The 16439-nt window shown below is 38.7% G+C and overlaps 1 protein-coding gene across 1 annotated transcript; it reads left to right on the top strand.

Moving 5' to 3' along the window:
- The first annotated feature begins 448 nt into the window (after positions 1-448).
- On the top strand, positions 449-15317 carry LOC107549068 (protein SOGA1-like). Its single transcript, XM_016230000.1, has 11 exons — positions 449-1380; positions 2513-2737; positions 4358-4513; positions 6349-6414; positions 7112-8257; positions 10042-10128; positions 10394-10555; positions 10732-10983; positions 12154-12197; positions 12282-13641; positions 14282-15317. Exons 1-11 carry the CDS (start codon positions 607-609, stop codon positions 14426-14428), a joined length of 4419 nt encoding a protein of 1472 aa, XP_016085486.1. The 5' UTR covers positions 449-606; the 3' UTR covers positions 14429-15317.
- Positions 15318-16439: the final 1122 nt, after the last annotated feature.

The raw sequence follows: 16439 nt of genomic DNA, 5'->3' as shown, positions 1-16439 counted from the left end.
TTATAGTAGAATAGTTTCAGCTCCGTGTCATCGAGAAGCGTGAGGTTTGATAAACTCTTTTCTTTTTGAATCCAGTGTATAAACCTAGATTTAGAAAAGAGCTATGAATAAAAAAAAATGGATTCGATTTTATGAGTGAATAATACAGACACTGTTACCGATTTCAGTCATAAGTGTGTTAAAATAAAGCCATCATATGAATTAGCCTGATAAATAAGAAAAATAGCCGATTACTGGGTGCATGGGTGTTCGGGGGGAAAACACTCAAATGTTATGCTAGTAAAACATTGGTTTGGCACTTTTATAGCTGTTCGTTATAATGCCAGTAAAGCCGAGTTATCTTTGACTCAGAGTGAGAGAAAGAGAGAGAGTAAAGCTCCTTTTGGGGCGGAGATTTCCGAGTTTTTAAAGCATATGGCCACACACAGTACAGTTATTCACTCAAACACTAGACTAACGGCTTTACCTCAACTTTATCTCATCTCACACAAACTCTTGAGAGGATTCTGCTGGGATCATTCATCTCATTACTGACCATTAGTCGTCTTTGTTTGTAAAAACAATGTAAGGTGAATGAGAGGAAATTATCATCTTTGAACGCCAACAATGACAAAGACAAAAGTTGAGGCAAATCCTGAGTCTAATTCACGCTCAACCCATCATGGACCCGGGCTGGAAAAAGCCTGCGGAGACGCGAGCAGCCAGCAGCCGACAAGACAAATCCCCCGGCATCATGTGCAACACATGACATCAAAACAAGCTCAGGCGGACACTTGGTCTAAAATCATCCCAGCAGCCTCACAGAGCAAAGCCAAAGAGCTTCACTCGAAGAAACCAAAGCGTGGCGCATCTGTCACGCCAAACATCCACATGGGGAAAAAAGAGATGACACCAGAATCGCGAAAACGTTCCGCTAGCAATCGCAGTAAATCGTGCGGGAGGAGAAAGCTGTCGGATGGAAGCATCACGTCTGATGACCTGAGTAAGGACTCTGGCTGCGTTACCGGGAAACTGTCTTCCACCGACAGCAGCTCTGAGATCTCGGACGCATCAGAGGAGCATAAGCAGTCCACTGTTGCCCAGTGTGGTGAGGTCTGTCACAGAGGTCCCAACGAAGAGATGATGGACGATTCAGCGGAGCAAATATCAGAACACAGAGAAGAAGATGGTCTGATTAATGCCAACCTGTCTCCAGGGTTTGGCTTCGGAGAGGGAAGCATCTCTCCTGGAGACCAGAGGTCCTACGTTTCTCTGGACAGTCGCTTGAACTTGAGCGCGTCTGTGGCATTTTCAGATCTGACTGGAGACTTTGCTGATGGGGTGCACGAGGATCTGCTGAGAGAGATTGACGACCTTAGATCGGAAAATGAATATTTAAAGGTGAGATTTGTTGATTAATCTATTAATTCATTTATTTGATTGTTAATTAATTGCAAATAATCATTTCTTGCATGGTGTAAATTATGCTTGGGAGAGTTCAGGTAAAGTGGGACACATTTCATATTTGCTCTTTAAATATGTAAGTCATTTATAATTGCCATAAGGGTCTTTTGTCATTTTGAACATGTTTTATTTCGTCTTGACACCATCATAGTGGGCATGATCAAGCATCTGACTGATCTCAATGAGTGCATATGGAAAATCCACCAAATGAAAACGCTCTTCTGAAACATAAACATTGTAGTTTTTAAAATATGTCTGAATTCAATTACCAAAACAATTTATTGTTGTATAATTGCTTTGAATTATTCGTGAGAGTCTGTTTTAAGTAGATAATGTTAGATAAAGTGGGAGAGTACTAAATGCAACCTGTTTTGATGGATTATGATTATTAAGCATCAGACTATTATCAGCTAACATGGCATAAACCATGTCATATGATGTGATGGACAATGCACTTAATGTCAAATTAAATTAAAACAATCACACATTGTCTGCTACATGTATAATAAATATTTTAACAGGCAAAATAAATTGCACGTGATGTGGCTTATACTGTAAGATTTACTCTCTTCTTAGAAGATTACACTTTCGCTAATTGGCTCTTGTCATCCCTATTGTCTCATGCAATAGAAAGACTGGTTCACAGTGAGAACGAGACAAGCTTTACTGTGATTAAGTGCAAGGTGTCTCAGTAGAAATCAAGAAGTCAACAGAGGTGCCACCAATGCATCCAAGAAGGGCAGTGCATCATTCTTGGCACGTGCCACTAGTTCTGTGGGTTAATGTGCACAGCATGCTGGTTCTCAACACGTAAGGCCAGTGCAGTGCTGTCATGGATGAGTTGGTTGAAGACTGACATTAATAGTGATATAGGAAACACCCTTTGTACACACTAACACACGAATGCTTTCGACTAAAGTAAAATGCATTCATTTATCTCATGTTTTCCAATCAAAAACTTTCAAAACGTTTCTAAGACAGTTACGGTGGCTGTAATGCTGCCACATAAAGTATGATTCAGTTCTATGAAGTTGATGTTTACATACACCATTTATGACTGTATTTTTAGGATGAAATGGAGGAGCTCCGCTCAGAGATGCTAGAGATGAGGGACATGTACATGGAGGAGGATGTTTACCAGCTGCAGGAACTCCGACAGCAGCTGGAACAGGCCAACAAGGCCTGTCGCATCCTGCAGTACCGACTTAGGAAAGCAGAGAGACGCAGTCTGCGTGTAGCCCAGACGGGACAAGTGGACGGGGAGCTTATCAGGACACTTGAGCATGATATTAGGGTGAGGATGTGCTGCTAACAGTCATAATTTGCTGGTGTTGAGTGTGTTTCTGTGAGAAAGTCCTTGTATAAGGTCACAAAGCATAGAGCCATCACTGACATTCAGGGTGTAATTAAATAGATGTTTCCCTCATGATTTGGGTGCAATTAAGCTACAGTGGTGTGTGTACAGGAAAACCACTGTTAGGATTTTGGATGCCGTCCATGGCATTTATCGGGACAGGATGTTTATCTAAATTGCTTAACGCTTAGTGCCAATTAAATGTTGAATAGTAAGTCACTAAATGAGTCAAAACTCTGTTTTTATGCAGAGTTTTGCACTCAGGTGGATTGTGTAATCCTTCCATTGTGGTTTGTGACCCAAATCGTGGCACTAAGGGTTTAGTGAGAGCTGAAACATCATTTTGTTTTATAGTTTGACGTGTATAGTGAGTGGTTTTATTTTTGGAAGTGGTCCAACTAGTAAAATGAGGAGAAAAACCCTCGGTTTTACCCCCTCTTTGGCAGACAATTGGTGTTGCTCAGTTTGTGGTGGGCCACTCACAGAATAAGCATGTTTTGGTTTGAACTTCTCAGCCAATCAGCGACAGAGCTTTCTGAAGGAACGTTACAAATTAAAAATCAATCTACACAGCAGGACAGCCCATATAAAAGGGCTGTTTTCTTTTGAAATCTGCTTCCAGACTATGCAAAGCAAATTCCTCATGTTTCTTCTGAACGTTTTGTCTTTGCTGAATTAAGTGTGAGAATGTATTTCGTAGAAACACAATGTGAAGTATCACTGAAGAATCAAGGTTGAATGAAAGTGTGTGTGCATTTGCATGTGTACGGTATACGTGTCAAAAACTATATAGCCACAATATCTGAGAGGGGAAGTGTCCAAGCACAGCTGCTGGTGGTGTGTGTTGTGGGCATGCCCATGACCAGTCTATTTTAAAGGCATGTGAGAGAAATAGATACCCTCCTTTCACAAACTGGGCCAGTGTGTGTCCATCGCTGCTCAGAGTCCTCGCTAGCACTCTGTCAAGTTATTCAGTCTTCAAAAACCCCCATGGGAGAGTCCTGCAATCTGATATCTAACAGCATCCTTTTCAAAGTCTGCTCTACTCTACATTTCCATCATTAATTTTTTTCACAGAGAAATACGAGTTTGTGGTGTTGCTCCTGGAACTCAATGCTGATAATAATCACCGAGTCAAGAGCTGAATGCTGTGGTATAATCACATGCACTCTAACCATTTTCCCTTGACATTGTTCGCAATTGTTAGCAACCCCTTGAGCAACAAGAGGATGAGTGCTTTGCAAAGGATAGCAAAGGAGGGAGATCATAGGAGAGTTGACCCATATTGAAATTACCTAACCACCTTACTTCCTCACATCCTCAGTGTCACAAACCACAGCTGAAACATGGTAACTTAATCCTCATTTTGCAATGTTCCCTATAAAGTGTTGGGTATTTATTTTCTTTAAATAGAGCTTCTTGTTTTTAATAGTATTCCCCAAGAAAATGAAATGACATGAGATAATTATCGTATTAACATCAACATTTTTGTGGATAATTGGCATGGACAAATGGTTTGCAGTGTATTTACTTGACTCTAAATTAATATTTTGTTCCCAGGTGGCAAAAAGTGTGTCCCTTCGCCTACACAGTGAACTTGAGGCCATTCAAAAGAAAAATTCACGGCTGGAATGGGAAAATGAGGAATTACGTGAACGGCTGCAGGATCTGGAAGTGGCAAAGCAGGTCCTGCAGGCTGAGATGGCCAAATCACAGGTGGTATGAGCACAAAGCCATCACTGTATTTATATATATATATACACACAAACTATTGTTCAAAAGTTTAACTATTGTTATGTTTTTTACAGAAGTCTCATATGCTCACCAAGGCTACATTTACTGAATTGTAAAAACAGTAATATTGTGAAATAATATTACAATTTAAAATAACTGTTCTATATATTTTAAAATGTAATTTATTCCTGTGATGGCAAAGCTGATTTTTTTGCATCCATTACTCAAGTCGTCAGTGTCACATGATCCTACAAAAATTATTCTGATATGCTGATTTAGCTGATTTATTTTTTTTAAGTCAACAATAGTTGATCTAATATTTTAGGGTAAAACAAGATAAAAATGTTCAGGATTCTTTGATGAATAGAAAGTTAAAAAGAATAGCATTTATTTGAAATAGAAATCTTTTTTAATATTATATATGTCTTTACTATCTTTTGATCTTTTGATCAATTTAATGCATCCTTGCTGAATAAAAGTATTAATTTCTTTTAAAAAAACGTACTAACCCTAAACTTTTGAATGGTAGTATGTGCATATATATCCGTTATGCCCTATATCACTTTAAAGCAGTACTTGTTTGTTGCTTAGACTCCTTAGTTTCATGATGCCGTTAGGATTACAATCTGACTTTTACCCCAACTGTATGTAGTGGGTGTAATCGACAGCTGACTGCTTGGGTAGGGCATAGAATGAACTAAGGGTCTGAATTCAAAGTGCAGCTGTCATTCTCACTTGTGGATGCAGTGAGGGGGAGAAGAGAGAAAAATAGGGCAATTGAAAGGTTGAAGAGAGAGGGAGAAAGAAAGAGCTCACCTCAAAGAGAGATCCTTGTCCAACTCTTGGGTCTTATGATGTTCAATTACCACATACATGCTAAAAATACTAACAAGAAGGCATGCTTTTTGCTTTCACCTTCTCACAATAATAAAAAATATAGGCCGCCAGTCCGCCACCATTATACCAACATAATGCACCGAACAATTTTTATTGGCAATGAAGGCCTGTAGGCACGCATTCAGTTTAATCCAGGATTCAGTGCTTAGAAGTGGATCCCAGCAGCTCAGCTCAGACAGCTGCTGCCCATTCCTGATCCTCACCAGCAGAACAAATCAGCTACAACCAGATTATCAAGGCCTCATGTGAGCCTGACACTACCTGAAACATGATGATCTCCATACAAACACTTTTTACTTATCCATTAGAGTCAAAAATCTTTTTGCAGTCTTGATCCACAAGAGAAATTACTGATTTATAATCTCAAAACATCAAGATCAAGAATCAAAACATTAAGGGTACTGTTAAATGCATTTATTTTGGTGTTATGCTTAAATTATGACAGCTCAGTCTCGGTTTGGATTGACTGAGGTTATTTTGAACATTTAAAGACGATAATGTGAAGTCTACATGCTCCTCCTCTGCTCTTTGTACTTTTAAGGGTTTGAGCCTCTCAGGCAAAGCAGCAGACAGATAGCCTGACTCTAGCCAGCATTCTTGACATACTTGGAGCAGTATGGATGTTTGGTGTAGAAATTAAGTTGGAGTTCTTGCCATCTCACTACACGAACATGCTTGAGTGTGTTTATTGGGTGCATGCTTTCCTTACAGTCACACATTTCATTGGGTATTGGAATGCATTGGAGAGCGGTATGATGGAAAATAGCAATAGGATTAATATAACTCAAATGAACATTTATGCCCATAGGAGGACATCATCTTGATCATCAAATTGCATCAACACACCTATACATAGTAAGCTGTGTTTTAAAAGCTGCTGAAATGTCTTCAGACTAATTATGGATATGGTGCATCCACAGAATTCTCTAAAGAGACGAAGTTTGAGATCAACATCCAACAAGAGCGAAAAGAAGCTCTCACCACAGGTGAGTTGGGAGTTACACTAGTCTGATTAATTTGTGAAGGTTAGTACTGGTTTGGTGCTAGTCTTGCAAGAGAACCAATATTAGCCTTCAGAGTTGTGCAAAACTCAAAATTAAAAAAATTTATTTTCAATTCATGCGTTAGAATTTCAGTTGAATTGTCCGCACCACAGGAAGTTTATATGGAATGACAGAAAGAGGAATATACGAAATTGGAATTCAAAGAAATTCAACACTGGGAAATGGAGTGATATAAAAAAACATTCATTAACACATTCTATCATTTGTTTTTATTAAAAACTTTGTCATACTAAAGTTCAAAGTTTGTCTAGACAATCTTGAATGAATTTCTCTGCATTTCAGTTAATTTCCCTGCATTTCCCTACAGTCAAATTCACATTACAATTCTGCATTCTGTTTGCTACCTCAGTTCAAATTCAGGAATTGAGTTTTAAAATGCATTCCCAATTCACTTCTTAGTGGCACATGACCCTGGTCAGATATGACCCTAGCCATGGTCAAAGTAGCCTTGCTGTGTTTTTAGTAAAAGTTTTTGATATATGCCAACTATTTTGTTTATTTGATTAAATACTGGTAAAAAATGTATAGCCTGAATGCACTGTAAGTCGCTTTGGATAAAAGTGTCTGCTAAATGCATAAATTATTAATAAAATTATTAAACTTTACCACACCTCTGCAGGATGACAGCGCTGATTTGAAATGCCAGCTCCACTTTGCCAAAGAGGAGTCTGCGCTCATGTGCAAGAAGCTAACAAAGATGGCTCTGGAGAGCGAGGCGATGCGGGAGGAGCTCGCCAAATACCGTCTGCTTTATGGTGAGGTGGATGAAACCCAGGCTGCAGCGGGCGCCACTAACTCTGCCCACACCCGAGAAGCAGAGGTCAAAGTTCACTTGCGGCTGGTGGAGGAGGAAGCCACATTGCTGAGTCGTCGAATAGTGGAACTAGAGGTGGAGAACCGTGGGTTGCGGGCAGAGATGAGTGAACTGCGTGAACGAGGAGGAGGAAGCCTGGAAGAAGAGGAGATGATGAAGGGGGCCAGTGAAGGATTAGCGTTGTCTCTCCAAACTGGGGAACAGGTGGAGATGCTTAGAGGTGGATGTCTAGATGGGACAGAGAACGCAGATGCAGCGACTACCCACAATAGTATGCAAGAGAACCAGATGCATGTAGAGGAAGATCATGTGGAGAACTCTTCTATCAGCCACATGCACAGAGAAGGGCCGATTGGTGGGGAACAGGACCTTTCTAAAGAGACTAAAGAGGAAGACAGACAAGTTCAATGTAAGTCAGACTGCACATTTGGTGTGAAAGATCTAGAGAGTCTTCTTGCCATCCATGACCAGGCGCTGCTTGTCAGATCGACTATCCAGCTCCTGACAACCCCAGCAAAAAATGGCCTCTCACCTAAATGTACCCATAAGACTCCTCCTGGTGCTCCCTACTTAAGCAAAACTGCAGTAGATCCTCAGTGCAAAACACATAAATGGCTTTTGGACCCAATGTTGAGTCCCTTGACCAATGGACTAGAGGTGTTACAAGCCCAACTGTGTGCTCTTGTAGAAAAGTTGGAGGTGCTCTCAAACTCCACTTCAGAGTGCCTTGGGCCTGTTACAGAGAAAAATATGTTACATTTTGGCAATGATTTAAGTGTAATGAAAGAGGATGCAAAGAATCAAGCAAGACAAGAATGTCCATGTGAAGGAAATGTTGGAAATGGGTGTAACCAGGACAGCTTAGTGCTGCTCACTCTGCAGCTCCAGTGTTTCATCCAGCAGTGGAGGCAGGGAGAGAGACCCACAGCTGATGGAAAGAACCTGTTTGAGGTAAATTGGGAGACAGCGTTTGCTACTGCGGTCACACATCTTTATCGATGAAGATGGTTGAAATTTTCTTAATAATAATTTTTATTTGCAGTTGAAATAACAGTATACTGAATGCTTTCCTGTTGTTCAAACATAGCACTAGCAACGGCAAGGTCATGGGTTCCATTCTCAGAGAAAGCAAGAACCTATAAATCATTTAATGTAAATGTGTACATTGAATGCAAAATAAAAATGCCTGCCAAAAGCATATATGTATATATAGTGTAGTTGGGTGTTTTGTCAACTTTGGGCACTTTTTGGGCTCTTTGAATTCCTAAAACACACTTTTCATTTGTTTAATTTGCCCATTAACAATGTTCTAAGCAAAACTGCAGTAGATCCTCAGTGCAAAACACATAAATGGCTTTTGGACCCAATGTTGAGTCCCTTGACCAATGGACTAGAGGTGTTACAAGCCCAACTTTGTGCTCTTGTAGAAAAGTTGGAGGTGCTCTCAAACTCCACTTCAGAGTGCCTTGGGCCTGTTACAGAGAAAAATATGTTACATTTTGGCAATGATTTAAGTGTAATGAAAGAGGATGCAAAGAATCAAGCAAGACAAGAATGTCCATGTGAAGGAAATGTTGGAAATGGGTGTAACCAGGACAGCTTAGTGCTGCTCACTCTGCAGCTCCAGTGTTTCATCCAGCAGTGGAGGCAGGGAGAGAGACCCACAGCTGATGGAAAGAACCTGTTTGAGGTAAATTGGGAGACAGCGTTTGCTACTGCGGTCACACATCTTTATCGATGAAGATGGTTGAAATTTTCTTAATAATAATTTTTATTTGCAGTTGAAATAACAGTATACTGAATGCTTTCCTGTTGTTCAAACATAGCACTAGCAACGGCAAGGTCATGGGTTCCATTCTCAGAGAAAGCAAGAACCTATAAATCATTTAATGTAAATGTGTACATTGAATGCAAAATAAAAATGCCTGCCAAAAGCATATATGTAAATATAGTGTAGTTGGGTGTTTTGTCAACTTTGGGCACTTTTTGGGCTCTTTGAATTCCTAAAACACACTTTTCATTTGTTTAATTTGCCCATTAACAATGTTCAATGGTGTGTATACATGCATCTTTCCCATCTCATCATATATTGTGTTAATAAGGTTCTGTGGTGGAAAGTAGGCACAGTTACGTAATATTTTTCACACCCTTTGCATAATTTGAGCTACTATATATATAGAGAGAGATAATCTAAGAAAATAAGAGTACGATTGAAAATGGTGCACAATAAAATATTCTGTATTTATATAATTCTTAAATGCTTTTTATAGAATTTATATAATTCTATATTTTTTAACAGATTGCTTGATGTATACATGCATCTTTCCCATCTCATCATATATTGTGTTAATAAGGTTCTGTGGTGGAAAGTAGGCACAGTTACGTAATATTTTTCACACCCTTTGCATAATTTGAGCTACTATATATATATAGAGAGAGATAATCTAAGAAAATAAGAGTACGATTGAAAATGGTGCACAATAAAATATTCTGTATTTATATAATTCTTAAATGCTTTTTTATAGAATTTATATAATTCTATATTTTTTAACAGATTGCTTGTTTAAGTGATTGCTTATTTCACTTAATTTAGAAAAAGAAATTCTTCAGTGTAACATGTTTTGTTAAAATAATAATATAAATACTTTCACACAATAAATGCTAAAATGGTGTAAAGTTTTTTTTAACTCAGAAACAACCAGTTATATATATGTTTTTTTTTTTTTCAATTTCAGATGTATTGTCAGAATAATCTTAATCTACCAAAGGACCCAAAGTCAAACGCATGCAAGTATAACCTTCAAGAGAAGTGCAACAGTCAGGTATGAAAAAGAATGAGGATTACTGTGGTAAAAATAATCTTTTTTCAACATGACTACCAAAAGGTTTTCATTCTGCAATTAATTCAGCCTGAAATAACGTCATTCAAAAATGTGCCTTTTTCATAATATACTATAGTTGAACATGCCTGGTCTTTGAGCATAGTTGCCCAATAGCATTGTTCCTTGACCTGTTGCTTATTTGAAGTTAGTCTGTTTCCGTTCCTGTTGCCAAGTGTACGTTCACCAATGTGTGCTCCTCTCTCAGGTGAGCGGTGCCCTGCTTTCAGACCTCAGGACAGTACTGTCAGATCTGTTCTCTGAACTTTGGGAGCAGCACAGGGCAGCACAGTTCGTCATCCAGCAGTTTGCGAACACCAAAGCAGCGTGGGCTGTGGAGTGTGCAGAGCTCAAGAGCCTCATAAGGAGGGTGAGAAATAGAAGATCAGTTTAAATTCCCTTCAGAGAGTATCAGTGAACCTGTTGCCTGGTTCTCATGTCATCTCCTCTTCTTTCTTCATTCTTGTGCCTGTAGGGACTTATGGAGGAAATTAAAAAAGCTTTATGAAGCAGACATGTCATCAAGCTGTTTGTGTTTGTTTATAGCTGGACAGTTCAGCTGGGAAGGCAGGAGTAAAGGGTCCATCAGACCTGAATGTGGCTTTGCAGAAGGACCACGTTGAGAAGCTTCAGCACCTGTTAGCAGAGTCCTACACTGCAGTGATGGACCTGACAAGACAGCTGAAGGTCCGTGAAAGCAATTGGAGCTCTGAGTGGCAGGAACTGCTAGAACACCTTAACCACGCGCGTCTAGTGTGCGAAGGGTCGAAGACAGCTAAGCAAAATAGAAGAATGCAGATCAGAGCAAAAATTTGTGTAATAAACTGAAACAATAATTTACATATTCTGTGTATTGTGGAACTTTGACATGATTTCAACCATCAAAGGTCAACCATCAAAGCAGGTCTTACTGGACTAAATAAATACATTTATTTATGAACAAATTTGTGTTTGTTCATAATTCTAATTATCTAATATTAATTTATTCAACTTAAAATGTTAAAATTAGTACCGTATATGTAGAAATGAGCATGTTATGTAGAAGTTAGTGCATGATATCTAATGTGTTAACTAGTGTTTGAATTGGACCTTATTGTTATTCTTAAATTATGTTAATTTTTATATTTACCTATTTCCACTATTTAGGTCTTTTTTGGCAGTTTTTGTTTGAACGCTCAAAAGTTTGTTGTCAGTGCATTAAAAAAAAAGAAATTAATACTTTTATTCAGCATTTTTCCATATAAAATATAAATACAGCCTTGGTGAACACAAGAGACTTCTTTCAAAAACATTTAAATATCTTACAGACTCCACACTTTTGAAAAGTATTTAATATCTGAAGTGTGAGCTATCATTTTTAAAAATAATTAGTTTTACAGTCCTACTAGAGCAACAGAGGTCAGAGATATGAGAAAGTCCTGTGCGTGTGAAAAGGCCGCATGGCAACTGAATTTAGGCTAATCCCTTTTTGGGACTGCAGGACAGCAGGCGGAGTGCAGACATCAGCTTCAATCCCAGCTTCTGACTCTGAAAAGGTCTTAGCCAAACCACAGTGACCACAGAAAGACTTAAGGAGGCTCAGTTGAAGTTCAAATAAGTAAAGCCTGGATTGGAGTGCAAAGGAATTTTGCCCAAAAAAATGTTCCCCTGTCCAAGGGTTTTCATGCTGTTTTCTTTTTTGTAATCCCTAACTATCTCTCTGACACACTTTCTAAATAAGACAAGCTTTTACATTTGATTACAGTGTATCTCAAATTGCTCATCCCTAACTAATATGGGAAGGATTCCCTGAGTCTTATTTCTTTTATTATTTATTTTTATCCTAAGTTCCTATGTTGTTTCAGTTCATTCTTGATGTAAAGATGTTTTTGAAGTATTTGTTGTTATTTAATATGATATTTAATATATAATCAAATTACACAATTAATTATTCATGCACAAATAATAATCTTTCTGATGCATTTTCAGTCCCCTAGATACAAGATGATGACAAAAGATGGAAAAATAGAGAGGTCAGCTTGATTCGTTTGTTTGCGCATAGTTTGAACTCAATTCCATCTGACTCCATTCCTTAACAGAGTTTGCTTTTTCAACAGAATGCCTCTCAAAACTGGCATGGCAAAACCCAAAAAGAACTGGAAGTATCTCAGTCGAGAAGCTGCCCTTCTGGACAGAGAAAACCCCTGCAAGACTTGGGACTCTCCTATCATGCCTCCCAGTTTCCCTGGTCTGAACCTAAACCAGGAGCTGACCCAGAGAAGCCACACTGCTCCAGAGAGAACCAGCATTCGTATATATTACAGCCCACCATCAGCAAAAAGGATCCAAATGAGCTCTCTGATAGCAGCAGAGGAGGAAGAGCTTGAGGAGAGCCAGCAACCACATTTCAATGCTGTTTCCTGTAGCCTTGTAAACCAAGACTGGGTCACTGCTTATGAAAACTGGCTGGGTAGCCTGCCATTTGACTGTCAAAGTTTGATGGCGAGAGATTCGATCGCTGTCACCAGTTCTACATCCTCTTCTGGTCTTCAGACCTCCAGTATGGCGTCCCCTTCATGCTTGGCTTTCAATAACTTGGACGTCTCAGCCAACCTGAGTGATGACATGAAGGAAATTACAGCCAGTGTGCTGCAAACCTCCCAATCCATCCCTCTGGAGGGGAAAAGAGCAAAGGATTTTGGGAGCAGTATGGTGAGTGTTGAGAGTATAGGAACGCAAACTCAATCCCAACCACAGGTGACCACAGTTGGGCTACAAACCAATGGTCCTCGAAGTCTTTATGCTGCAAAGCACTGGTCGCCCCGAGTGACCTCATTTGTATCTGCAAGAACCCCACAGACGTCAGTGTCACTGGAAAGGGTACCTGGTCCAGCAGATCGGATTCAGCCTCACACCAACTCGCCGAAAATACAACGCAGACACTCCACATCATCTCCGTTTTCCTCAAAGTCTTTCTCTTCCACATCCCCCTCATCTTCTTTCACTACATCCTCTTTGTCCTCCTCATCATCTCTGAATGCCTCCCCTAGGCTGGATTATGGAGTGAAGGAACGTGGTTTGTGGGCTCTACCGCAACGTGCTTCGACACCTAGCAGGCCGAGTTCAGTATCAGTGCAGGCCAGCGATAAACCTGGCGGTCGTAAAAATGTAGGCGTTCACAAGTACGGTCTGGTCCATGAGTTTCTGCGCAATGTGTGTGGTCGAGGAGAGAAGACCAACCCGGAGACGGAGAAAGCGCCAGCAGCTCGTAAGGATCACATCGGTCTGATGGGTTCAAAGAAATCTGTGCACCCCCCGTCTCGTATACCAGCGGTACCGCAGGTCAGAAATGACAGCATCACCAAAATTGTGAACCGCAGATTTATGAAACAAAGCCCAAAAGAGGAGAGCCAGAGCCAGACTCAAACTCAGCGCCAAATCAACAGGGGTTCAATCAGCAAGAACAAGGGCTTGGAGGTTAGTAGCAAAGTTGAATCCATTCAAAAATATGAAGAAACTAAATTGAAGGTTTGGTGTTAAGAGAGTAATATGCCAAGGTTCCAAACTGACTAAAATGGTTGCAAATGCAAAAATAAAAATGTGTGACAATAATTTGAAATCTAGTCACTCTAGTAAACATTCTGTGTCCATATGCGGTTTGGTCGTGAAAAAAAATGATTCTTATGAAGCAAGTCAGTCAAAAAAATTCACGAAATGGCCTCAGTGTCACTTGTAAGCTTGCTGTCTGAATCAGACTTGCTCGGTCAATAAATTGTTCAGAGCTGTTATTGAGTTCACATGACTCCTTCAATAAACTGCAAGTTATTTTGTGGGTATGTTATGTATAGATTCCTGAGTCAGACTGGTTGTTCACATGACTATGTGTAATTAACAAAGATACATATACATAATACATAATATATGGCACACATACAATCAGATGTACAAACAATACAAACAACTGGAACTCTTTTTTTTTTTTTTTTTACTAAATACAACTAGAAAAAGTGAAAATCTACATTATTACTATTTTGCAGAGTCTTTGTCTTAATGTCACATGATTTGTTATAATGCTGAGGTGAGCATATCTCCTTACTCTTTCCCATCTCTTTGCCAGGATGGAGCCTGTGACTGCAGCTCACGGTCTTTGACATCCTGCTTTGCTCGACCCTCACAAAAAAACCTCCAGCAAGTTCAAGGTCAAAACAAGCCACGCCCACATGAACACCCCCCATCTCCTGGTAAAGGTGATTCTCTTGCTTAAAGGGAAACAGAGTCATCTTATTCGCTGACACCATGACACTTCAGGGATCTTCAGGGCTGCATGGACAGATTTCTTCAGAATTGGAATGCCCATCATTCATAAATGTATATGTATTCCCTGCCCATTTTGTGTTTGTTTATTAAATAATTTGGCTAAATTGATTATGACTTCAGTTCCATTTTACCATGTTAAAATCCATTCCACAAAATTTTCCTCAAAATCAGTGTAAAAAAACATGAAAAATATCCGTTAAAATGTTTAAATTTAATATAGAAACTAATAGGGCATGTACAGAATTAATAATATTGTATTGTGCAGGAGTTCCCAATTCCAGCAAGATCCAGTTTTTACTTTTTAGATCCTTGATGAACTTTACATTGTTACATTTTAAATAGATATATTTCTGCAACGTATCATAAACAATTTGATTTATTATTCTTTTGTATAATATTTTATGCATAATAGAATGTGTGTAGAATTTTTTTTAAAATGTTGTTAGATGCCTTATGAATGTGGCCTGTTTGCTGACCTGTCATAGCTGTCTTAAATGTAACATGATCTGTGTTTACTATCTGCATACAACAGTTGTGGGGGCCAAGCACCTTAATCAGAGATTAGGTTTGTGAATTGTAGTTATTTGAAATGTGACACTTTTTATGGCTTGTTTAAAAAATGCAGATTCATGTCATTGTATTAGTCCCCTATTGCTGTGATTGGAAGATATGTCATCCTAAAAATGATGTTTCAGGTTTTGCTTCTGAGCTGCCTCTAACAAGATGTAAGGAAAAATGTAAGGAAAATGTGTTGAGTAGTTTTGAATCCCGTGATTTTAATTACCTTTAATTCTATGAAACAAGATATAAAGGTACGTGATTTTGAAAAAAAAACTGATTTTGTCAGAAGGAAATGTCCGTTTTTCTCTGCTTTTTTATATTTATCTCAGTTTTCTTTTTATGTAAGTCTTTGTGATAGCTGCTTATCCAAACTTTTCTTGAGACTAGTTTGTATAACTCTTACGATCACTCTTACATATTCTGAAGTAGGATAACACCAAAGCAAAGTATGGATATGAGCTTTACTTATCTAGTGTAATGGAGCACCAGGAAAGATACCTTATCCTCGCTTAATTGTCGGGTGTATACCGGGATGTAGTATAAATGCACGATAAGTTTATTTAGTTTTAATCGAGAAACATAGCTTACATGAGTTATGTATGTTAGTCGTAACCTTTCTACTGTACAGAGGTGTTTTTTTGTTGTTGTTGTTTTTTAGATTCGTGTATTTGTAGCGACCCCTTTTGGGTAGACAGTGTCACAACATCATAGGGAATATGTGCAAGCCGTGTTCATATTTATATATATAACATACTTTCCAGAAGGCCAACAATTCACTAAAATGTTTTTTTTTTATTGGTCTTATGAAGTATTCTAATTTGTTGAGATAGTGAATTGGTGGGTTTTTGTTAAATGGGAGCCTCAATCATCACAATTAAAAGAACCAAAGACTTAAACTACTTCAGTCTGTGTACATTGGATTTATTTAATACACGAGTTTCACAATTTGAGTTGAATTACTGAAATAAATGAACTTTTCCACGACATTCTAATTTATTGAGATGCACCTGTATACATGCCACAACACTATTTAAAAACACAAACATTCATTCCAGCGCTTCCAATACCAGGAGTGTACTTCGTATCACTTAATGTAGAATCACTTAGAACCATTATAATTGAATTTCTTGAATTACTCAATCGACACATAAAATTATACACATATTTCCTTAACACAGCATGAAGAGGAATATTGTTATATACAAACATCTGACTTGACTTGCACTTGTCCACCTTGGGAGCCTAAGCAAAATTCTCAGAGCATCGATAAATGCCACTTGAAGCTCTAAAAAGAGCTATTTTAACCTCATCTGTACACATAAAAAATTTACGAACCAACATATTTGCTTGTCCATACAACTTACAACATTGGCGCTGCACATCATCGTCATCATTTA

Source organism: Sinocyclocheilus grahami, unplaced genomic scaffold, assembly GCF_001515645.1.
Source record: "Sinocyclocheilus grahami isolate Dianchi unplaced genomic scaffold, SAMN03320097.WGS_v1.1 scaffold361.1, whole genome shotgun sequence".
NCBI lineage: Eukaryota > Metazoa > Chordata > Actinopteri > Cypriniformes > Cyprinidae > Sinocyclocheilus > Sinocyclocheilus grahami.
The sequence above is the reverse complement of the archived record's forward strand: the minus strand, read 5'-3'. Positions and strand labels throughout refer to the sequence as shown.